At 32.7% G+C, this 26,600-nt stretch overlaps 1 protein-coding gene across 3 annotated transcripts; it reads left to right on the forward strand.

Annotated features, from left to right (window-relative positions):
• Window positions 1-2,074: 2,074 nt before the first annotated feature.
• On the forward strand, window positions 2,075-25,956 carry LOC143076716 (DNA repair protein RAD51 homolog 3-like). 3 transcript variants are annotated; one of them, XM_076252564.1, is made up of 9 exons: window positions 2,131-2,148; window positions 8,711-8,778; window positions 19,311-19,443; window positions 20,308-20,536; window positions 22,048-22,214; window positions 22,913-23,046; window positions 23,343-23,474; window positions 24,790-24,981; window positions 25,507-25,956. In XM_076252564.1, exons 3-9 carry the CDS (start codon window positions 19,320-19,322, stop codon window positions 25,597-25,599), a joined length of 1,071 nt encoding a protein of 356 aa, XP_076108679.1. In that variant the 5' UTR covers window positions 2,131-2,148; window positions 8,711-8,778; window positions 19,311-19,319; the 3' UTR covers window positions 25,600-25,956. The 3 variants fall into 3 exon arrangements, with proteins under 3 accessions (XP_076108678.1, XP_076108679.1, XP_076108680.1); XM_076252565.1 differs by lacking the exons at window positions 2,131-2,148; window positions 8,711-8,778; window positions 19,311-19,443 and adding an exon at window positions 19,459-19,503; XM_076252563.1 differs by lacking the exons at window positions 19,311-19,443; window positions 20,308-20,536; window positions 22,048-22,214; ... (2 more) ...; window positions 24,790-24,981; window positions 25,507-25,956 and adding an exon at window positions 10,544-14,672 and having other exon boundaries at window positions 2,075-2,148.
• Window positions 25,957-26,600: the final 644 nt, after the last annotated feature.

Raw genomic sequence — 26,600 nt, forward strand, 5'->3', positions numbered from 1 at the left:
TGACATTCTAGTTTCCTACATAATCATTTACAGCATATAGTGCTTTAGTGTACCTAAATTTCAAATATATCTACATATTCTGCAGATGAACGCATATATCAAATATTAACAGCATGTTCAAAATATAAGACAGTAAATTTAGTGCTTACCTATAGACTGCTATAAAGCTAATGTATATAACATATTTTTAAAATGAGCAAATACAATATGTTACAAGTATCCTTTTTTCAAATGAAGAGTAAGCATGGACTAATCCAATTGTTCAAAATATTTGAAAAATTAAACAAAAGCTCTCGGTTATTAGACTTTTGACGATGCGAATTTAGGCATGGATGCAATTAATTTAGGTGCTCCTCATTTCCGAATCATTGATGGTTTGGAGGTCAGTTTAGACCAATTTTTCTATGATTCCATATGGATTCAAAATTAAATTGGTGAAACCATATAATAAATAATGATACATCTACAAAATAAACATATAATGAAAACCTTTGTCTGAAGTATAAATAAATGTAGGTTAAAAACTGTCAAATTAGGTGCAATTTGGGTACCCTGACGTTATTCGCACACTTAGCATAAATTAGCAACTAGTATTTTAGGGACTTATCAATTTTTATCTGGGAGGGTGGGCTGGTCAAAATGTAGGGGGGTCAAATTTTTTTCTGTGTGTGGAAAAGGGGGGTTCAATTTTTTTTTTATAAATTCCAAAAATTCAATATTTTTTGCACATGGAAAAAATTAAGTATAGTTAAGATACATCATGAGACAAAATGTCAAGAAGAACATAACAAAAGTCAAATCGAAATATATGGTTAACACCAATCATATAAAATTAAGTTAGACATCACAAGACTTTGGTGATGAAGGAAGCTGCCTTTTTGTGTCATATAAAATGCATAGGTGCTTCATAACCCGAATACTTCAGTCTTTATATTTCTTTCACTTGGATCACTAAATAAGCATTACTGCCAAGTTTTTTTTTAATCAGCTTAATAGTTTGAGAGAAATTAATTAAGTATAAAATAAAACGAAATCAACAGCAATTTGTGCAAAATTTCAGCCAAAAATTCAAAATACGTTGCATCATGAGAGAATATAGTACAGAGCAATAAATTCTCCAATAATTGATTAAATATTTATCTATTCTAGAATCATTCTACATACGATACAAAAGATGAAAGATGATTCCGTGATGAAAAACACCACTAATGTACTTTTTTGTTTTCATTACAAGATCCCGCTGGGTCCTTTATACCCCTCATTCCCTCAAAGTTTGTACTTTTAAGGCAAATAAAAATTTTGAGGTTACTATCACACATTTATTAATTAAATGTGACAATAAATGAGTAATTGAATTATTCAAGCTGAAAGTATGAACTACACCATATAAAAGTTTACCGACTCAATAAGGCCTAACATTAAACGTTTAGTTTTATGGAGCATTCAAGAGAGCCTGAGCCGGGAAATATGTAATAGATCCCTCTCAGTAAATAATGTGTAGTTACTGTTTCAAAAAGTTAATTTACTTTCTAATGCTTATTTTTTTCAGAGTTACTAAGAATCAAGTTTTTTTTTATAGTCCAGTATACAGGAAATCAGAAAAAAAAAAGTCAGAAAAAGTTCAAAGCACTGGCTTGCTCTGCATGCCTACTTATATTCATGGAAGAGCCATATATTTCAAGGCAAAATATGTTTTTGGACTCAATCCACTGAGAATATTTCATGTTTGCACTATTTTTGTGAAATAACATAAGTATTTTGCATGTTACAATTTTGGTATGTTTAACTTAGAGGGGGGATCAAATTTTTTAAATGTTTTTAAGGGAGGGTCAAATAAAAAAAGCGAAGTTTTATGGGGGGGGGGGGGCTTTTTTATTTGAATCTAGATAAATAGCAGCAAATATTGAAACATTGTAATTTACAACTGTAAGTGATTTATATTTTTTTTCTTGACGCCAAAGTATTCCTGTCGTTATATTTTTTCTTCTTGTCTCTTTTTGGCCCTACTTGTCTCAAAATTATTGACAAGAGTTTTAGTGCACTAGTTTTGATGACGAATCTAAAAGCGGGAAATTCGTCCTGTGGGTCAGATTTTTCCTGACCAAAAATAAACCCTGTGGACGTAAACAGCATATCTATACGTTATCTGTATGTAAGAAAAATACCTTACATAGTTTTTTGTCGTGCAGTTTATATCCACATTTCGATTTTAGTAAGTTTTTGTTGTTTCATTGTAAAACATTTTCTGTTGACTATCTACGGATTTGGCGGAGGAAGTTAGTTAAAGTCGCCCCAGTTCGCACTCGCCCCCAGCTGTGGAACCGAAGCCTTTAGATCCTTGTGATATTTTTTGACAATTTGCTGTCCGAAAATTGTCAAAAAATTTATCATGAGTACCTAAGAGCTATATGCCTATGGTTGCGCTGCTCACTTGCTCGATGATCCACACAATCGCCCCCCCTGATTTTCCCATTTTTCCCATTTTTCAGGTTTTAAGGTCACCTGTCCCTGTCAGTAGTCCAAATAATTATGACTTCTTGAAAGGCTATTATATTTTTTTCTTTGACGCCTTACAAGTTGACTGATTGACTGTTCCAGTTGTTTTCATACATTTGTCATATAAGGTCAGAGTTGTTTTTATGTAGAAGGTCTTAGTTGCCTCTAGTCCAAATAAATATGACATCTTGAAAGGCTTGAACCGCTCAGACAGTCCAGGAACATGCAAACACTCTCATACCAAATTCCATCCTGCAGAACACAAATAAGACAACAATCATTTTTCCCACGCACAATTAAAATCTGGAACAGCCTTCCCTAGTCCAAATAATTATGACGTTTGGCAAGGCTATTTTTAATTTTTTTCTGGGACGCCCCATAATTATTTGGGGTACTGAGAAATGCTTGCAAACTTTTTGTTTAAATTTTACTATTTCACATTTTTGAAAGACTTAGTTTTCATATGATTTGATCTTATAATCGTTCTATCCGGATTGAGGAGAATTATGATATCGAAATAAATATCATCAAGTGAAAATAATAAAGAAGAAATAAGAAGAGAAACACACCCAAGCCATTTCTCAATTTTATACATCGACCTTCCCTACGGAAACGAAATATTTTTTTTTTTTTAAATACGGTAAAAATGTTGATTTTTTAACCCCCTCCCCCCAAGTGTACGTTTTGTACACTTTGGAAAATGGTTGACAATTATGGATGACCCCTTTTAAATCTATAGATTGCATGTATTATTTCGTGAATAACCGCTAGAAAAATCTGTTTATATAATTCTTTTAATTCTCCAAACCAACATTTGTCATTTTCAATTTACATGTTTTTCTCGTATTAAGCTACCGTCAAATCCAAAGTTGACATTTCGTAACTAAGGAGCCACCATGTTGACTTGCTGGAATCAGTAATATGAGAATAACGCAATACAATAGGAAATTAAACAAAACCTAGTACCTCAAAAATCAATTTAAATACAATATTATACGAATTTGGATGGCTCACGTAACAGAAAATTTTCAACCCTAGCGTTTTCATTTGTATGACGTCATGTTTTGAAATGACTTAAATGCGCCAAAATAAGTAATAGACATTCACAGAATTTTTATTTTGTTGATTTCTTTGAGCTCTTGTGCATTACTTCTTTTTATTATGCATCCGAATAAGAATACAAGTTTTTTTTCTTATTTTAAAAACAATAAAATCGGCAAAGAGTTTGCAAATAGGTTCCAATACATTACGATTTACAACTTTACGTGGGAAGTATATTGTAACAGCCATTATTATGTATCTCTCTGAGTCTGCGCTAAGTATAGATATATCGAGAATTTTATCAAGGTGTTGTTTACAATGCGAAAGAAGCACGTCATATTAGAATAATTAATAATCATTTATATGGTTTAAATCCTCTTTTAATTCTTTGGCTGAATTTCCATTATAGACTCTCAGGAGTTGACTTATTGACAGTCTGAGTTGTCTTATCTGTCAGTTTGACTTCCCTTGGCCAAGTTGTACCATATTTGTCCTCATTTGTTAAAATGGCTGACATGGCTAAACATAGAATACAGGGGTAAAATGGAAGTTTTGTCTATTATTTTGAAAATCACACCAAATAGAGTAAATCTGAAAGGGGCAAAAATATTCAAAAAGTTTACCAATTGTTCTTATTATACTTCACGTTAAAATGCCATATTTTGATTGGCTAATACGAGGGTGTCATTTTACTCTATCACATAGCTGAGAGGGTGACAATTTTTTTGAATGTTACCCTCTCGTCTTAACCAATCAAAAATCGACAATTTAAAGGACAATGGATTGAATTTACATCAAGTAGTTGAATACAATGCTTAAGTTTTACGTTTTGGATCAAATTTTATTATTTAACTGTCAAAATAAAAAAAAAACATCTTGTTGTTTATTTCTAACACTCGTAACGTTGTTATGTACGTGACGTCATAGAAAATCCTTTTGAAATAAAATTAATCTGAAAAAGACAAAAATGGTAGGACGTTCAGTATAATAAATTAAATGACACATAGCTTAGAGGGTGATAGAGCAGATTGGTACCCCTTGAAAAAGCATTGTCAACCTTGGCTTCGCCGCGGTTGACAATGTTTTCTCGGGGTACCAATCTGCTCTATCACCCTCTCAGCTATGTGTTATTTATATAATATACCATTGTATACATGATATATAAATATCAAACTGTCAGACCACTTCTTTTAAGAGTAATTGCCCTTAATTGACAAATTTTATGTTTTTGGTTATTGCGTAAAGCTATTATCTTGAAAACTATATTGGATAGGGAGAAACTTTCAATTGCAAAAAAAAAAGGATCAGCAAAACAAGTTCTACAATTAAATAAGTATGCCTGGTCAAAACTTTTAGTTGACTCCTTATTAGATTTGTTGTCCTTTCATGACAAATTTTTCCAAACTTTTGCCATTTTGCCTTATATCTTAAAAATTATAATAGATAGTATAAGTTGTCTTTATATAAATAACCAGTGTAACCAGTAAATTGCAAATCTGTCTCCAAATTTGTAGATTTGGGCAAAGAACTAGACCGATTTTTTACTGTGAATGTAAAATTCAAGATTGGGGTATGCCCCTGAAATACCTTTTAAAGCTGACCGTGCAAGGTCTGTATAGCCAGTTAAGGTCGTTAAAAACTTCCTTTGTGTTGAAATACCTTAATGTGGATGTTTATGCCACTGTCGTAGCAGAGGGGGCATTCAGTTTTACACTTGTCCGTATGTCCCAAAGTTGGTTTCTGTTCTCTAAGGCCAAAATAAAAAGATTGTATGTTTGCCCAAACGCGACCGACCCAAAATAAACCTGCCGACTCAAATTCTTTTTTTGACGTTTTAAGAAGATTTTTTTTTTTTTGTGGATTCTTTTCGTGTCCGCTCCGTCATTGTATAAAACTTAATGTTTGTCGTCTTTACGTTTGAAAGTAACTGTGAATAAGATTAAAAGAAAGCGAATAAGAGACGCATTTAATCGATCTTCGATGTTCTCTGTTTTTATCTTCTGATTTAACGAACGAAAAGAAGTGAAACATGTGAAGTGGCAGTTTTTTTTACGCTGTTATTGTCTGTACTAACAAACCCTTACCTATATGCTCAATGTTAATTTCATCGTGTAATCGAATATCTGATAAGAATATTCAGGTAGATTTGTTCAAAACCATGTGCAATCGAATATTTTCAATGTTACTCTGACAGGAAATGGATCTGGAAGTTGCGAATTTACAGTCTTGCAAAAAGATTTTGTTTTTACTGAATAAAAAGGAATTACTTCTTGAAAAATTGTTGTCTTTAATTATAATCTTCCTTTATCATGTGAATTAGATGCCCTTCTATTCAAATAGTTCAAATTTACAAGTCTCAGTTGACAAGATCAGTACGTTGCTGTTTGGGAGAATTTGATTAAACTATAATTGCTCACAGAATCAGAAATATAGTCTTAACTGAATGTAACTCTTTCTGAATAATTTAGAGCAATGTAAATCCCCTTTGACAAGAAAAATCTGGCTTTTGTCAGAAATATTTTTTTCACATGTGCAAAAGTAAACACATGTTATGGTTGGATTTTTATACAAATTTGTGAGGAAGCCTCAAAACCATGACCTAAAAATAGTCTTCAAGTTCAGAAAACGTTAACTTTATGCAATTATATTTTATCAATATTGATTATTTAAAAAAATAAAATTATAACAAATACGCTTTTAGTTTGGAGATTCTACAGAACATGTTTTGATCTATTTATAGCCAAATTAGTTTACCTGTGTGATAATGTAAATATAAAAATTTGTTTTCAAAACATAAAAAGACAGAAAATATTTTAGGACATTTAATCTATTTTAAAAGATATATAGGATTTAAAAACTGCAAACAAATTAAATCATTACATAGTCAGCTGATATTTTTTTTACACAAAGATCTTGTTGATGTAACTGTTGAAAAATTAATCACTTCATAAATCCACCAGCCCTTTCACACATTTAGCAATTGTCAGGGTTATAAACATCTCAGGATACAAATCATAAAGTAGACTAATTTATTTATAGAGGTTTTAAATTCATGGCTTTTGGTTGACTCTACAAAGGTTTGACGGGGAAAAAAGATGTACTGTTTTAAGATCTGTTAATATTTTCATGCAAATTCTGAAGAAAAAAAAAAGAAATTGCCTACCTACCTACCCACACCCAGTCATCTTGGGTCGGGTTTGGGCAAAGTGAAATATTTTTAATTGTGGCCTAACTTTAGTTTACCCCATATGCAACCATATGTTATGAAACTTATACTCAATGCTTATTACCACAAAATACAGATCAAGTTGGAATTTTGATGGTATCACTATTACTGTTGTAGAGATATTCCGCTTTACTAATGGAAACAGTGGCGTAGCTAGTTTTTTTTTTACGTGTACGCCCGAACTTCGGCGAGGGGTTCTGATGGTCCCAAGCGGGTCTATTTCATAGCATTGACCCTGGGAATTTTAACGAGTTATTGGGAATGAAATACCATTCCTATCATTAAAAACTTTATTAAGGTGCAATATGAGAGTTCGTTAAGGGTTTTGCAATCCGGCATTTATGAGTTCTTTACAGGATTTAAAAAAAATAAAACATTTTCTTTCGATATTCTTTCTTGAGCTGTAATGTTTACTTTTGCCAAAGTTTCATGAAAATCAACATTATCAATAAAGATTTAAAAAAAAAAAAATGTAAAAAAAACACAAACTGTTTGTTTATTTCTGTCAATATAATACTGTTGGTTTTTGTTTTCTGCTTCAGACATAAATCATAAAAAAGCTTCTGCCCAAACTTTCATAAAAGTTTTGACAAAGAAATTGATGCATTACAACTAACCCCTCTTTGTATCCACTAGGTCTTAAAGAAATTCATTTTATCTGTAAAATTCGGGAAAAGTTAACATATAATCAATGATAATTTTATCATTATTCTCTGGATATTCTTTTGATAAAAAAAAAAACAGTTTCTGTCCAACTATGGTATAATTTCATGAAGGTTTGACAAAGTTATTGATACTAGTATTTAATTTTTTAACCGTATTCCGAACCCTATTATTTACATCGCCAGCGAAATTTAGGATCTCTGTCCTGTTTTTGCAACTCAAATGTCACAGACTGGAAAAAATGCAAGACCCATATTGAAATTCAGCAGATAATGTATGATAATTTAAAGTAAAGGAAAGTGAGAAAAATTTTCTGTAGATTCAGACTTTGACAGAAAATATACAAATATAACTTGATACTATTTGATTAAAAAGGTAAATTTCGTCACTTTTATTCAAAATTTACAAGTCACTAAAAGAAGAATTGCCAGGCTAAAAAAATATGCTTTTAACCAGTTCTTTTTATTTTCTTCAGATCAAATTTTTATTTTATCAAAATTCAAGTGTACGCCCGGGCGTTTTGACGTAAACGTAGCTACGCGCCCGATTACTGAATTATTTGTTTCTGTTCTCTAACTTAAGTGCTCAACCAAATGTTATGAAACTTTATACATATTACCTCAAAACTCAGATCAAGTACAAATTTGGGTAGAGTCACTTTTACCGTTTATCAGCTATGTACCCATATAACTTTATATGATATGCAAGCAGGGGCATCATATGTGTCAAATGAACACATTCACCATTTATTTCATCATTGTTTGCACTAAATACTTTTTGGACTAAACACTACTATGCTTTGTTTTATCTTGTTTTGTGGGAATTTAGCAACTATTATACAAATTACAGTCCCTTATTTTACTATTTAACTAACTTTTATTTCAACTCTGAATTATTTTAAATATTGGAATTTGCATTTTTAATAAGTTCCATGTTTATTCTGTATTATAATGTTTTGAACGGCGCAATGAATTTTGTATAGATAGTGTTGTTTGCGGCACAGTACATTCTATTGAAAATGTGCTATCTTTTTGTAACTAGTTGGTGTTGATAATGGTACCTACTGTTTAACTTGATATCAAGATTTAGACACAGGATATATTTTTAACAAGCATTGGCATACAATTTTGTTTGATCCTATTATGTTTGATTATATTATGTGTAACAATTATTATTATGTTATATTTTTATTTACTTCATTCCAACTTTGCAGTCTAATTTGTACTTCTTTCAACAACATTCTTTAATATTAATAATATTTATATAATTAAATATATATTTCAGATGTAAAAGGTATGATTACAGAAAAAAGAAGTATGAAGATTTTTTAAGACAGTCCAACATTCCAAAAGGTAAAATATTGTTTTTAGACTAACAAATATAATCCCTTTAATGTTTGTAGGTAATTCAGCTGATCTGTATAAATTCCATCTGCATGCCTTATACAATGTTATATATAATGTATAGTTTTACAATGCTAGATAAAAACTGTTGAGGAAATATAGCACCCAGCCACCGAAAGCTTTATAATTGTAGAGCCTAAGGTTGTGGAATGGTCTTGTGCGTCCGGCATAGTGCAAGGCATTTTGGTGCCAAGATATCTCAGTAGCATGAGTTCTAATCTAGACCAGGGAAGAAAAAAAGATTTGATTCCACAAATTTACAGATTTAACATTTTTGGGCTGTTATTTAAACAATTTTAATAACAGAATGTGTTTTCAGCCTTATATCACCCTCACTGGTGAGCCAATTGATAAAATCTGTCATAGAGTTCAGTTGTCACTGGTTAAGACGTACTTATAATATGATCATTTCTGTGACTGTATCCTACATTAATTTGTAATATCCTCTTAGTACGATAGATAATTCAGCTAATCTGTAAAAATTCCATCTTCATGCCTTTTATATCATGTACTGTGTTACAACACTAGATTAAAACTAACCAGGAAAGGTAACCCCAGGCCACCAAAGGCTTTATTATTGTAGAGCCTAGGTGGTCTAGTGATCTAGAGCATAGTACAAGGTGATTTGGTGCCACGATATCTCAGTGGCACGAGATTGAATCCCAGCCAGGGAAGTAGAAAAATTTGCATCAGCAAATTTACAGATCTAACATTGTTTGGTTAATATTCATAATATATATATATATACAAGTACGTCTGAACCAGTGACAACTCTATGGCAGATTTTATCCATCAGATCACCAGTGATGGTGAAAGAAGGCTGAAAACACATTCAGTATAATAATTTGTCTATATATCAGCCCAGCAATGTTAAATCTATAAATTTGCAGTTGCAAAGTTTGTTCTTCCCTGGTTTGGACTCGAACTCATGCTACTGAGATCTTGTGGCACCAAATCGCCTTGCAAGCACTATGCCCGACGCACTAGACCACTTAACCACCTAGGCTCTACAATAATAAAGACTTTGGTGGCTGGTTGTTACCTTTCCTTGTCAAATTATATACATCGGACTAGGCAGAGGCGGATATTTTTTTCCTTAAGGGGGAGGGTTCTTATGGAGCTACATTTATAATAAATGCATTGAGTCTATTTGTTACAAGTATCACTCCAAAAGTTGGCTTGCCAGGGCCCCCCACCCCCTGTAACAAAATCTTGGATCTTCATACATAGTTCAGGAACTAAGTGGCCTTAAGAAAGTAACTGTGGGCACTATGACTTCAAGTATATAGGTATGGAATTTCCTATATCACAATGCTTATAAATATCATCATTATGCCAGAGAAGAACCAATTGTTTGATGAAGTTGTTTACGCAGCTGAGTGATTGACCTTGGGTCGACCAATGTAACTTATTGAGTAAACTTATTCTTTAAAAAACAACTTGCATACTCAAACAATATAATAGAGGGCTCAGGAAGAGAATTTTACACAAGATATAGAAAACCATTATGATTTACAGTCCAAAATTGAAACGTAATAGTTCAATGTGGCTCCGAAATGGTCAAATCTCATCTGTGACTTCTGGGGTATGGCAGACAACCTCCTAACCTCATGTCTCATTTATAATTACCTGTGACCTTTAGAAATGTTCAAAACCAACTTGCAAAATTACTATAATTCCAGATGTCAATAAAAAAATAAACTTGGTGTTTCAGGAAGTGGAAGATTTTATGATGCATTGTAATCCATGCAGCAGACGGGATGTGGAATCCAAGTCCACAAGTTGGTGCATTGATTGTGAAGAGGGTCTGTGCAGTAAATGTTTGGAGGATCACCAAGCAATTAAACTTACTGGAAGCCATCATGTTATAGACATGAAGGAACAAATATCCCCTGAATATTATGAAATGTTGTCCACATCTAATTGCAAATGGCATCACGACCTACAGCAAGATGTCGTCTGCAAAGATCATGATGTGATCTGTTGTCGTCAATGCTTCCAAACTAGTCATAAGTCTTGTAAAAATGTCTGTCATCTAAACAGGGCAGCAAAGGGAATCAAGCAATCTGATTGGCTCAAAAAATTAGGCCATGATTTGAAAGAAATGGCAAAAGTCAGTCACAAAATTATTGAGGAAAGAAGGGTGTCGAAAGAAGAGTTAAAAAATCAAATAAAGAAAATAAAGAAGGCAGTATCCAATATCAAGTCCAAGTTTATTCAGCATATAGATGATTTAGAAAAAGATTTGTTGAGTGAACTAGCAACTGTGGATAAAGATGGAGAAGAAGAGTCAGGAAAGGAGAAACAAGAGTTGATGAATATGGAGAAGGAAGTACAAGCTGATCAGACTGCCTTAGAGTTTGTAACCGCCAATGGTTCTGAAAGTCAGATATACTCATTTGTTCAAAATCAGTCAGAAAAACTAAAAGAAAGAGTGAAAAAGCTGCAGAAAATACCACCGAATTCAAAAGTTAATATTGAATTGCATGAAGCCAGTCATGAAATAGAGGGTATTAAATCATTAGGATACTTGTCTGTCAACTATGAAAAAGTTACTAATCCCTTAAGTGTAGAAAGCTTGATTGATAATGATGAGAGCTTATCTAGAACTGAAAGCAAAGATTTTCCAAATCTTACATTAGAAAAAGAAAAATGGATCGATCCTAAAGACTTCCTTGCAGAAAATGAAAGAGTAGATGATATGGATTTAAATGTACAATGTGCCACAGTTACAGATGATAATTATATACTGGTAGCTGGCATACTAGGATTGGTTATCAATGGAAAGTACAAAACAGTCTTACAGCTTGTTAAATATGATGAACACATGAAATATTTGCAGCAGTACCGTTTCTTTTCACTTGATAGAATCATGTATGATGATGCTAAGATATACGGTATATCATCTATTCAGAATTCAGATAGAGTAGTAATTGTCTATCAGAAAATCTTGAATAGGGAAATGTTATTTGCAAGCAAAGCAACAATGAAAAAGACAGGGTCTATAAATCTTGACAATTATGGTTATACTTCTTACAGAAATAAAGTGATATTAGATTCTAACAGCAAAAGGATTTTTCTATATACTGAAGAAAATGCAGAGAAAATTTGCTTATTTGTGTTTGATGTTCTTGGTTGCTGTGTTCAGGAATTGGATTTCGACTTGCAATTTGATTCCTTCATTGCACAACCTAACAACACATTTTGGGGATTGTTCAATAACACACTGTATGTTTCAAAAGAAGATGGCACCGAAAGCATGTCATATAGCCCGTATGGTTTGAGTGCTGTGACAATCGATCACCATGGTAACCTGTTCATGGTGATGGAGGATGGTATCCAAGTTATGCATCCAAAGAAGAAGTGTGTTCATCTGGCATTTACTGAACCACTTGTTTATAAGGATGATAAGAGTGAGGTTATTGGGTTTCATAGCTTCAATAAAAGTCAAACAAAACTGTTGTTAGTGACAATAATCAGCCCAAAAGATCATAAATTCAGAAATTTTGGAAAAGGAAATGAACGTGTACCGAATAAAGCTTTTCATGTGAAATTGATCTCTGAGGGTGATAAATGAATCGACAAGTTGAAGTACTGCAGTGTTATACTCTTAGGATTTTTTTATTGAAAATTGTTTAAATGGTGGACTAATTAATAAGTGTATAACTCTATCATGATGAGTATCACCAGAGTACATAAATTAATAACTTGATCATGTTGATGGGATTCAGTAGTATTATAGTTTTAACAAGTTTTTAGTGTTATAAAACTTTTTACACTTAAATATCTAAACAAAATAATTTAAATAAGGCACTGGTTTGAGGTTTTTAGATCATCTTGCCCAATCTGAGGTACTAGTTGCTATTATTTAAAGGTTTTTCAACCCATGACCATATATGGTATTTTAAAAAAAAATCTAAACCTTTTATACAAGTCATGTATGTTGATCTAAACTTTTTAGTTGAAAAATTGTCCCCAAATACCACCCATCATATTTTATAGCCTAATTTTATTTGAAATGGATAAAATTTTAACTAAAATGACTGATGAAACAGTGTGTTTCAAAAAATATTCCGACTGAATATCATGGAAAAGTCCTTATTATTGTCATTATGACTCTTCCAACTTTGGTAATCTTCCTTATATCATTAAAATTGAGTAAATTAGACCCCCAAACTAAAGTGAAATGTTGTGTTTGTTGTCTGCCTTCAAGTTGGCTATTTCAATATTCCAATTCCCAGTACACCAGTTTCAATAAACAGTACACTACCAGTAATTCTGGTATAGAGGAATACACAGTTTCCATGGTTGTTTAAATGTATGTTGTTCTTACTTTATTTTCAGATTGTCAGGCAAATTATTGTAGTGTTTTTAAGATTTCTTTGTTGATATTAGTTTACCTGTCAGAGTTACTGAACATCTGTATTTTTTACTGCACTATTAGTGATAGTAGCATTGTAAATAACCAGCAAAGGGAGGCTATTATATAATCACAATAAACATGATAGTGTATAAGATTTTGCTCTGAAACCTTCAATATAACTTCACGGTTCTCAGTAATGTTCTGGGAAATTTTTAGCTTTGAGAAGAAGACATTTTATTGCTGTTTAATTTATCATTCAGTTTCCATGACAATATAGAACAAGACCATGACATAATATTGAGATTAATTTTTTAGCTTTTTCTATATAATGAAATGTTTGCTAAGTGGATACAACATTTTCCGATCTAGGGCTCATGATCTTGCCTTAATGAGAACCTAAACTTTAAAATGAAGAACAGCAATAACACTTTTCCTTATGTTTTGTCAAGCTAATGAAAAATTTTGTGTCATGAATTTAAACACTGTTTTATTAAACTTGCGCTAGATCTCTATTGTGGTTTTTATCACTCTAAGAATTCTTTTGAAACTTTAAATGCGGATGTGCTTATTAAAAGGACATCTTGATCTCTTGTCAGACCCTAAAGTTATGCAAATTTAACCTTAGTTTTTGCATGTTTTGTTTTATACTATATGGGTGCCATGAGTGCTACAGTATGCTTCATCATGTTCATCAGATGTCATTAAACTAAATGTAGATTGTAAGATACTAACATAACGATGGCCATAAAAGTAGGACATCTTGGTCTGTTGACAAATCCAAATGTAATGCTCTATTGCACATAGAAAATTTGGTACTATTCTGAAATTTTTAAATTGGAATAGATTACAATAAATACTCATTACATTCCTGTAATTACTGTTAATATAAGTGTAATAAAACAATAAAGATAGCTTATAATAATCCTATCTCTTCAACTGGCATCCATCTTTTTTGTAAACTTTATAAAAAAGGAAAAAAAAGATTTTTGAAACTGCTGGACCAATTTCAATCAAACTTGAGTTTTAAGTATTTATAAGGTATCTAGTATGAAAGTTGTGTATTTGTTCCTGTCATAGCTCAAAATAGACTTTCCAAAAAAAATGCTCAGAATGTGGTCAATCTATCGATACTTCCCATTTTTACCAAAGTTCCCATATGAGTACTGCAATGTAGTATTTGCTATAAAATTACAATTTTTTTTAACATTCATGTTATTTTATTATTAAGCAACCTGTGACATAGCAACAATGAGTTTTATTCATGTATTTTATATTTATGTTTTGATCCGGTTTTTTTTTTTTTAAATTTTGGGGAGTTCTCAATTTTTTATGCACTTTTTGTTTTTTGGTTACTGCCTTACTGGTAAAGAAATTACCTCATTTGTTAAAAATGATGTTATTTGTTATAATGTTATTTGTTATAATGTTATTTGTTATTATACAAATGTTATACTGATGGATATAAAGTTATGTTTTTGTTGATCGTTTTGAAATGCTTCTTTTATGCTTATGCCCAATTACTTCAGTAAAGAACGACTGCTTCACAAAAAGGTATCATTTTGAGTTACAGACACAAAATAGAATACTGTAAATTCAGAAATTTTTGCTAGCATTTATAAATGCAAATTTGATAGAACCAACCCAAATTTAAGATAAATTTGTATAACGATTTCAGGAAAAACTGCATACAGATATGTGTATCAGATATCATAATGCTGCATGGTTCTTATTATTGGGATACTCTCCAAGTTGCATTATTTACATTTATAAATACCTAGCAATGATTTCTGAATTTACAGTATACATTACGATACTGATATAGTTACGATACTGTTGTCAGGTCATTAAAGATTGCATATTTTGGCGTTAATATTGATTCACTTATAGGGTCTTTGCATCAGAACTAAACAGATTTATTCAAAAACCAGTTGTTGGCATGACACAGGTTATGTTTTTCTCATATATATATATATATACTAGAACACACCCGTGATATCACGGGTCCGTGACTGAATTAAAGTATATAACTATGCGCAAGCCTTATTTTAGTATTAGTATTGTCATCTGATAAAGTCATGTCGATTATAAGATACACAGTTTTTCTCTGCTTTCAAGTCTTTCTGTTTGAACCCGTTGAACTGGAACTTATCAGTTATTGGTAATATTGATTATTTAGAAAACAAAAGGTCCTGGAATGGAGTATTTTTTAATCAACAGCATTGTCCTATATAAGTTATAAATAAAGTTGAATTCTTTGCTTTGCTGTTTTACGTCATGCCAACTACTGAACAAATTGAAAACTGTACCGGCTATACGCCTTATTTTTAGTCAAGATTTTTAGTATTCGTATCGTTATCTTAGAAAGTCTTACTGATTAAAATACTACAATAGGTAACAATTTGACAATTTAGTAGTGTCAACCCTGTGGTTATGACCGGTGTATATAGCATATTAGTCCTGAATACAACGTTTGGTGGTGCGCCTGTCAGATGCGGAACGTACAGATAAGGTAATAGGTAACAGGTGAATATACTATTGGTATCGGTAGCGGACTCGACCCGGAACTTCTTAATTATTGGCAATATTAATTACGTGGAAAACAAAAGGGCCTGGAGTGGTGTAATTTTTAATCTACACCTTTGTACTATATTAGTTATATATAAAGTTGAATTCTATGATTCGTCGTTTTTACGTGATGACGGCTGACAAATTGGACCTCGTAATTTTAGTATTATAGATGTTATGATGGTATGATACTAAACCCCTAACGGGAAGGATTGTGCCTGATGTTCATATGATGAAATCATAATCTTTTAGTCAGTTTAATTGAAGTCTGGAGCTGGCATGTCAGTTAACTGCTAGTAGTCTGTTGTTATTTATGTATTATTGTCATTTTGTTTATTTTCTTTGGTTACATCTTCTGACATCAGACTCGGACTTCTCTTGAACTGAATTTTAATGTGCGTATTGTTATGCGTTTACTTTTCTTCATTGGCTAGAGGTATAGGGGGAGGGTTGAGATCTCACAAACATGTTTAACCCCGCTGCATTTTTGCACCTGTCCCAAGTCAGGAGCCTCTGGCCTTTGTTAGTCTTGTATTATTTTAATTTTAGTTTCTTGTGTACAATTTGGAAATTAGTATGGCGTTCATAATCACTGAACTAGTATATATTTGTTTAGGGGCCAGCTGAAGGACGCCTCTGGGTGCGGGAATTTTTCGCTACATTGAAGACCTGTTGGTGACCTTCTGCTGTTGTTTTTTTCTATGGTCGGGTTGTTGTCTCTTTGGCACATTCCCCATTTCCATTCTCAATTTTATTACAAATGACTTAAAATAACAAACCAACAGTCAATCCCAAATTGTTGAACAGCAGAGGCATATATTAGAAGTAGTAATTCATCTGGATTTATTTGATAGAGGATTGCTGCTTAAAGAAACCACTTAAATATAGTCCCTGTCAACTAGTCAAATGGCTCTGTATCACCAATAGAAACCACAGGCTATTAATAAATAAGAGCCCTGTTAAATAGTCTATCTGCTTTGTGTGGATCAGCCTGACCAGTGTCTGCCTCACACAAAAATATACAAGCATGTCTCCTGTTGACATATCAGTTTACTTATGGTTAAGCTAAAGTAATATCTTGGGAATTTTTGGTGGAAATATCATCATGATCATTCTGTTTTGGTTGATTTGAAAATATTTGGCTGATATGACAATGAGACAGCAGCTCATTAACACAAAAGACATCTAAAAATCAGCATACTATCTTCAACAACAACTGTTATGCAGACTGCATGTGCAATATGCAAAGACCTAAATTTCTTGCATAGATATAAGAAAATGTGGTATGAGGTGCCAATAATACAACTCTCAATCCAATTCACAATGTGTAAAAAGATAGATAAAGTTGGAATTCCCTGATTTTCACATTTACTGTTTATAGAGTTGTCAACTGCTTACTTTTTATCCAGAAATTAATGTGTTCATTTTTAGCTCACCTGGCCAGAAGGGCCAAGTGAGCTTTTCTCATCACTTGGCGTCCGTCGTCCATCGTCCGTCGTCGTCGTCGTCCGTCGTTAGCTTGTACAAAAATCTTCTCCTCTGAAACTACTGGGCCAATTTTTACCAAACTTGGCCACAATCATCATTGGGGTATCTAGTTTAAAAATTGTGTCCAGTGTTCCGGCCAACCAACCAAGATGGCCGCCATGGGGTAAAATGCAGTTTATGGCTTATAACTCAAAAACCAAAGCATTTAGAGCAAATCTGACATGGGGTAAACTTGTAAATCAGGTCAAGATCTATCTGCCCTGAAATTTTGAGATGAATCGGACAACCCGTTGATAGGTTGCTGCCCCTGAATTGGTAATTTTAAGGAAATTTTGCTGTTTTTGGTTATTATCTTGAATATTATTATGATAGAGATAAACTGTAACAGCAAAAATGTTCAGCAAAGTAAGATCTACAAATAAGTCAACATGACCGAAATGGTCTTTTGACCCCTTTAGGAGTTATTGCCCTTTATAGTCAATTTTTAACCATTTTTCGTAAATCTTAGTTATCTTTTACAAAAATCTTCTCCTCTGAAACGACTGGACCAAATTAAACCAAACTTGGCCACAATCATCATTCGGGTATCTAGTTTAAAAATTGTGTCCGGTGACCTGGCCAACTAACCAAGATGGCTGCCATGGCTAAAAATAGAACATAGGGGGTAAAATGCAGTTTTTGGCTTATCACTCAAAAACCAAAGCATTTAGAGGAAATCTGACATGGGGGTAAAATTGTTTATCAGGTCAAGATCTATCTGCCCTGAAATTTTGAGATGAATCGGACAACCCGTTGATAGGTTGCTGCCCCTGAATTGGTAATTTTAAGGAAATTTGCTGTTTTTGGTTATTATCTTGAATATTATTATAGATAGAGATAAATTGTAAACAGCAAAAATGTTCAGCAAAGTAAGATCTACAAATAAGTCAACATGACCAAAATGGTCTGTTGACTCCTTTAGGAGTTATTGCCCTTTATAGTCAATTTTTAACCATTTTTCGTAAATCTTAGTTATCTTTTACAAAAATCTTCTCCTCTGAAACTAATGGGCCAAATTAAACCAAACTTGGCCACAAGCATCATTCGGGTATATAGTTTAAAAATTGTGTCCGATGACCTGCCCAACCAACCAAGATGGCTGCCATGGCTAAAAATAGAACATAGGTGTAAAATGCAGTTTTTGGCTTATCACTCAAAAACCAAAGCATTTAGAGCAAATCTGACATGTGGTAAAATTGTTTATCAGGTCAAAATCTATCTGCAACAACAAAAGAGAGTTTTTAACGACCTCAGCTGGCTATACAACCCTTGCACAATCAACTGAATTTTGCAGAAATCATTAATAGGATAGATTGCCCTTATATGATAATTTTTTATTACCTTTTTGGTTTTTTTGGCAAAGGGGGAGCAGGGGGTTGCGCAACAACAAAACAACTTCACAACTTTCTCATTACTTTGCATTTCTCGTTAGATAAATTTTACAAAATTCTCCCTTGAAACAACTCAAATTTAAACAAACTTGGTTTAAATCACCACTAGGATATCCAGGGACCACTGTGTATGATGACCCTGCCTGCCCACATGGCTGAAATAAAACAGGTTTCAAATGCACTTTTTAGTATTATATCTCTGAAACTAAACGAAAGTACAACAGTTGCATTTATCATGCATCAATTGTAAATAAAAATATCAGGTGAGCGACACAGGGTCCTTGGACCCTCTAATTTTTAATCTGGTGACCCTACACTATTTTCATAAACATTTTTTTTTTCGCATTATCAATCTCTTTTCAGGATCTCCACTTGAAAAATTTAGTTACTGTGGATTCATTTAATTTTGTGGATACCAATTTTTCATGGATTGAAAAAACATTATTTTTTCCTGGATATTTGAAATTGTCAGGTTTTTCCGAAGTCTGCCTGTTTTGAACCTTACATAAAAAAGGGTGCTTCAATAAAATTTAAACATTTAAATTTGTGGTTTATCTGTAACCACAAAATCTACAAAAATTGGTATCCCACAAATAATAATGAGTCCATAAGTACATATTCATATTTATTTCCAGTAATAAGAAATGCAGTCCCAGAGAACTTTGAGCACCTTTCCCATAGCTCCTGTACATAAGACAAAGTTGTGTGCTGCAGGATTCTTAACAGTAGAAGATCTTAAAGACATCAAGCCTTCTAGTCTGTCTAAAGGTAATGTAGTTATAACAGTAGAAGATCTTAAAGACATCAAGCCTTCTGGTCTGTCTAAAGGTAATGTAGTTATAACAGTAGAAGATCTTAAAGACATCAAGCCTTCTGGTCCGTCTAAAGGTAATGCAGTGATAGCAGGTAAGTCTCATTGGGGTCTAAGCGTGACACAGGATTGCCGATTTTTTGTAATTGTGACACGTGAAAGTCAAATTATTGTGCCGTGAAAACTGGAAATGAAGTCTAGCAGGACACGGGAAATTACAAAAAAAATGAGAATTGCTTGCGCACATAGTGTTAGCTAGATACGGGAATCTGACAAAACAGTAACCGGGATCAGAACCCCCTAATGAGACTCCCTAGCAGTGCCTCAGATCAAAACTAGGAGTGCATGAAAAATCTTCAAACAAGAAAAATCTTTATGACCCTTTGATATATTTAAGCTTTTCTAGAAGAATTATGTCACGTTAGTATATTCCAGATAAGATTTTTACTTTTGAAAGAAAAATTTATTTGCTGTTAAAAAAAATTATAGATACCAGTGACTGATCAGTTACTGATTTGTTCATGACTGTACGATTAACTTTAGTCGTAATATTGTATGGGAAACTGATCGTATGACAGATGCAAATTTGTCTATAAAACTCATCAGTTTAAAAGTCAATTACTGTAGTAATTAATATGTTTATTTGTGAATATTTAAGCCTCTAACTTAAAAATATTAAGTTCAATTAAATTGCTCTTATAATTGGTCGACTTGAAATCAATGTGACTTAAAAAGAAGGGAACAATTTTACAGTTGACATCAAGATTGGTCCACTTGAAATAAATATTCAACTTTACCTAAGATTACTTTTTCATTTGTAGAAACTGGCATAGGCTTGGAGGAATGTTTGGAAATCATAAAACTTGTTAACGATGACACTACAAAGAAGTCTACAGTAAAATCAGCATTTGATATCTTACAACAGGAGCAGACACTACCACCTATCATCACATTCTCTGAACAGATTGATGCTATGTTAGGTGGAGGAGTACCACTGTGTAAGATTACAGAGTTCTGTGGTGCTCCTGGCATAGGAAAGACACAAATGTGGTAACTATAGACACGAAATATCTTCAAAACAAAATCAGTTTTAGTTTATGTTGTATATAAATGTAGGCTTAGTTTTATTCAAGTATTTTCTAGACCTAGACACTGAGTTATAATAAAACCATTTACTAACTGAATAACAAACATGCTTCACAAAATTTAATATGTTGTTAATAATGACAAAATTGAACATTTCCCTTTTATAGTTCAGGAGTTACGGTTCTTGATTCCTTAAAAAATAGCACATTATGTCATTTCAGTGCAAGAACTTGTGAACCATTCAACAAAACAGATATCAAATTTTAATGTGTTGTAACTGATTACAAAATTGAGATCAAGGTTGATACGGATGATTTTCACTTTTGACCTTCAGGAGTTATGGCCCTTCATTGCCTATACAATGACACAAATAAATATTGTGAAAACCTGGTTTGCTATTATTTTGACAGCCTCTTGTTATGTCATAATTTAACTTCTGTAGTTTTTATACGACCCCAAAAAAATTTTGGGTTCGTATATTTGTATGATGTCGTCGTCTGCATCGTCGTCGTCCAAACACTTTGGATTCCGGAAAATAACTTTAGTTTAAATGAATAGATCTTAATGAAATTTCTTCAGAAGGTTCAATACCACAAAAGGAAGGTTGGGATTTATTTTGGTGATGATGGTCCGAACCGTTTAGGAATAAGGGGCCCAAAAGGGGCCAAAACAAGCATTTTTCTAGTTTCAGGATAATAACTAATAACTTGTTTACCAGTATTTCAATTGCTCTGAAAGTATACTGCAATGTTTTAAATCACAAGTAGAAGGTTTGGATTCATTTAAGGGGTTATGGGGCCAAAGTTTAGGAATTAAGGGCCAAAAAGGGGCCAAAACAAGCATTTTTCTAGTTTCCAGACAATACCTTGTGTGTAATTGCATGGATCTCTCTGAAATTGTACCACAATGTGCCATATAACAAAGGGGAGGCTGGGATTAAGTTTTGGGTTAATTGCCCAAAATATGTAGGAATTAAAGGCCAAAAAAGGGCCAAAAAGAAGCATGTTTCTAGTTTCCAAACAATCATGACAATAACTTGTGTTAAAGTGTATGGATCTCTCTGAAATCGTACTACAAGGTTCAATATTACAAAGGAAAGCATGGGATTGAGTTTAAGGGTTACTGCTCCAAGGGGGGGTTTCAATAAATTGGGGGGGGGGGGGTCTCAGTTTACCATTTTTTTAAGGGATTTTTTTTTTTTTTCAACATTTTTCAAATTTCAAATTTTGAAAAGTTTCAATAAGAAATATTGAATTGCACAGTATTGTGCAATAGATGCGTTAGATCTTTAACCACATTAATTTTGTGGCAAAAACCTATATTATGTCAAAAATTTGATCACAATCAAAGTTCAGACGGTATCAAGCTTGAATATTGTGACCAAATTTGCCCCAACTGTTCAGGGTTCGACCACTGGGGTCGTATAAAGCTGCGCCCTGCGGAGCACCTGGTTGTATTTTTGTATGTCCTTCTAGCATGCAGTTAGCAGTAGATGTACAGATACCAGAATGTTTTGGAGGTTTGGATGGTGAAGTGGTGTACCTTGATACAGAGGGGAGTTTAATTGTGGAGAGATTAGTAGATATCACCACGGCAACCATACAACATTGTCAACAAATTTCTCAGATGGAATCAGATGAAGGTCAGTTTAGACTATAGGCTACTGTAAATTCGGAAAATTACTGCCATCCTTTATTATTGCGATTTTTGAAGAATGGAAATAAAATACAAGATTTTATATGCATCTTCAAGAAAATCTGCAAACATATAAATGTACCTGATATCAAAATGTGAGTTCTAACTATTGTGATATTAACCCAGTCATTATTCGCAATAATGAAAACCTCGCAGTTTTTGCGTTTTCAATATATAGAATGTTAAATTAATTACAAAATTGAAGGATTCCAATTTTCACAGGTTGTTGAAAAATCATTAGATCAATGAAATTTTGATACCCCATTATGAAGATTGGTACACACAGACTTATATATAAATCTTTTTCAAAGTATTGTACAAAATTGGCTAAAATTTAAACCTAAAAAAATTGAGACAAGGTAAAAACGAAATAATTTGTTGTCAATAAATAGAAGTTTTCTTTGGCTATTTCTCCAAACAAATGCTTATGGAGGTGGAGTAAATCTTAAATGAATGTTGATGTCACCATAAATAAACATCATGTACTTCAGTAAGGTGCCAGCACTTAAAAGACAACTATACACAAAAAAGGCCAATATATTGATAGCTCTAGAACTTTACTCTTTTAATAAGTAAACAAACAAACATTTTTTCATAATTATTAAGAGTACTGTTGAAAAAAATGTTAAAACTGTTATTTTTCAGAAACTAAATCCAGTATGTCAGAGTTTACAACAGAGAAAGTATTATCCAGGATACACTACTATAGATGTCATGACTATGTGGAGTTGTTAGCTACAGTTCATCTTCTACCAGATTTTATCAAGGATCATCCTAAGGTTTGTTTTCTCTTTCTACAGTTTTATTTAAGGATTATAGTTAGTAGTAAACACAGGATCATCATATGTCGGGAAAAAAATCAGGAATCCCTTTATAGACACCATCAAAGATCTACCATCATAACCAAATTCTCAAATAAAAAAACAAAACAGAATAGATATGAACTTATGAAGGTTTCAATATCGAGTGAATATTAAGTAAAATAAAAATGCAAATATATTGCCAATTATATACACAATAATTATAATTGTTTGACAAAGTATTAATTTAGTGATTATCTGTCCATTATATACAGGTTAAGCTGGTTGTAGTAGACAGTATAGCTTTCCACTTCAGACATGACTTTGATGATTTTTCATTGAGGACAAGACTGTTAACATCAATGGCACAGAGCTTTATTAAACTGGCAACAGAATATAAAATAGCTGTAAGTATTTGATTAATGTTGTACATTATGGTTCACTGATATGATATGTCTTAGTACTTTTTTATAAGCATGCAGACCTCTCATGTGGGAGGAATGAAATTGTTATTGACCTGCTTTGTAGTCAATCCAACGACCAACATTGCTTTTTAATGCTTTTCTGCATAGCTGACAGCCTTTCCAAGTAAGATTTGTCTCTTTTCTGCATATCAGGCAGCCTTTCAAAGTAAGAGCATAATGTATGCAATTGCCAGGATGTTGGTAGTGTCAAAAGATTGAAAATGATATACGGCCAGATTAAAACAATGTAACCATCACCTGGCCTTTGCTTAAGAAATGCGAAATTTCATCGATTTGAAATTTATTTGTTTCCATAGATCTCTATACATTGTCATTCAAGAAGAAACCTATTAAGAGACATTCTAATATGACGTCCTTAATACGCTTTGTAAACAAAGCCGTGTTCTAATGAGCACAAAAATATATTTGACACATGCGCACAAACTTACTGTTTATATTAACTTTATTTCCATCATTATCCTTTAAAATATATATATTTAAGCAGCTAACATAAACTTGTATTATATATTTTTATGAAACAACATATATTTACCCTGCTCGTAGTTTTTAAACTTATCAAATATGAACTGCAATGCACAGACTCCTTGAGGAGGAAACGGGAACAGCCAAACGTTTTTACGGTTATTTCACACGCTTCGACCTATAAAAATACTGTATTTGTCCTATTAGAATCGAAATAATTCCTTCATGTCATGCTAACGCTCAGTGTAAAATATCGACAAATATAATGCCTACCCATGTTAAAATGAGCATAGAGCATGACATGAAGGAATTATTTCTTAATTTTGACTTATATCAAGCATCTCACTATTACAGTTGATTATCAATGGTTAAGAAATTCTTGAAATATGCATTGAAACAGAACAAATAATAAATGAAGGAGTTAACCAAAACAAAAATTTTTTTTAACTTGATAAATAAAAAAAAAATAGTACCTATAAGAATTCAGTATTCATTCATTTTGTTAATAACAATTTCCAACTTTTAAAATGAAAAAAAAGAGAGAATTTTGAGATACATTTGTAATCATTTAAAATTGCATAGAAATTAATATTTAAAGATTTGCTACTGAAAGACTGTCAGAGTAAAACAGTTCTTGAAGAGAAAGATTTACAGTGGAAGATTCCAGTGTTTAAAATGAAAAATAATGGGAGGCTCCTATTGATATCAACAATATATGATTACAACAGAACACCTTTAGAAAAGGGGAGATAAGTCACCATTATTATTATTGTAGGTTGTACTAACTAACCAAATGACTACAAAAGTAAAACATGGAGAGAGTTCACAGTTAGTACCTGCTCTAGGAGAAAGTTGGGGACATGCCAGTACAGTGAGAGTCATTTTATACTGGGAAGGCCAACAAAGATATGCTTGGTTGTATAAATCTCCATCCAAAAAAGAGTCTACAGTTCCTTACCAAGTCACAGTAAGTCTGAAAGGAGGTTATCAGTTGAATCCTTCAACTTAATTTTTTTGAAGAAGAAAAATATATTTGTGAATTTTATACAATCGTCGTTTATTTGTGCTGGTAAATAAATCATTAGTGGCTTCATGATTTTGTATATTATTTTTATTAGGCTTCAAAGGAGAGGTGTATACTTGTTTATGTGTTTGTGTTTCTGTTCATCTTTCTGACAAATAAAATTGTTGTTGTACTCAGGGACAGCAAATCAAGGGTTTCTGAAATTTAGTATTAAGCTTCATGTCAGTATGTTTGCATGTTATACTGTGTGATGGGTTTTCACTTCCATCGCTGATCAAATTCATATTTACCAAAAACTAAGCCATTCATTAATAAACAAAAGCTCTCAGTTCAACATGTTTTCATTATTTTTAAGGATTATGGGGATCTTATGAAATTTGAAAATTTAATTTTATTTGCAAGGAAAATCTAATTCTCAGAGATAAAAAAATGTTTGTTATTGCATAAAAGTATTTTTTCTTGTTACAGATGGGTGGAATTCGAGATATAGTAGAAAGTCAGGAATGTGATAAGAGTGAACACAATCTCCAACAGCCAGCTAAACGACAGAGGGTCACATGATAAAAATGCGTTTAAATGTCTCAATTGAAATGTCAAATGTCAATTATGCCATCCTACTTTATTGTGAAGGTGCGTCTTCACTTGGCCAAAGAAAGGAGATTTTTACAATTATGAACCTAAAGTTTACTACTGCAGTGTAATTACTGTTTGTTTATTATGGTGCAAGTTCAGTTATCAACTATATACTGTATTAATGACTAGGTCACTATGTTAAGTCCCATTGTAAATACTGTTTATTTTATGGTGTGTGTTCAGTAATGAAGTAAGTACTAGGCTTATGACCAATGTTAGACATTACTATTAAGAATACTAAATGTTAATTACATTTTGTTGATTATTAAAATCTGTTGAACAATTTTTCTTTTTGTTTAATTTTTATGCCCCACCTACGATAGTAGAGGGGCATTATGTTTTCTGGTCTGTGCGTCCGTTCGTTCGTTCGTCCGTCCGTTCGTTCGTCCGTCTGTCCCGCTTCAGGTTAAAGTTTTTGGTCAAGGTAGTTTTTGATGAAGTTGAAGTCCAATCGACTTCAAACTTAGTATACATGTTCCCTACGATGTGATCTTTTTAATTTTAATGCCAAATTAGAGGGTTTACCCCAATTTCACGGTCCACTGAACATAGAAAATGATAGTGCGAGTGGGGCATTCGTGTACTGTGGACACATTCTTGTTTATTAATCTATTGAAGCTAAAGTATGAAAAAGGGATATAAGTAAAAGTTTTGTGTATTATTACCCCCCCCCCCCCCTGCTTTGAAAAAAGGGGGGGGGGGGTATACTGTTTTACCTCTGTCTGTCCATCAGTCCGTGCAATGAATATATTTCATTGCATTTTTCTCAGGAACTACAATATAAGGATTTCTGAAATTTGGTCTCAGGGTTTATATAAGTCTGCTATACTGTTTGATGTCTTTTCAGATTCATCACTCGACAACTTCCTGTTTACCGAACACTTGTATTATTTTACACATGATGATAACCAAGTTGAAAATTTTCGTCA

This window comes from Mytilus galloprovincialis, chromosome 5 (assembly GCF_965363235.1).
Source record: "Mytilus galloprovincialis chromosome 5, xbMytGall1.hap1.1, whole genome shotgun sequence".
NCBI lineage: Eukaryota > Metazoa > Mollusca > Bivalvia > Mytilida > Mytilidae > Mytilus > Mytilus galloprovincialis.

What these genes read in the sequence shown, in the direction of transcription:
- LOC143076716 (XM_076252563.1), top strand. Translation starts at nt 10,559, where the DNA reads ATGATGCATTGTAATCCATGCAGCAGACGGGATGTGGAATCCAAGTCC.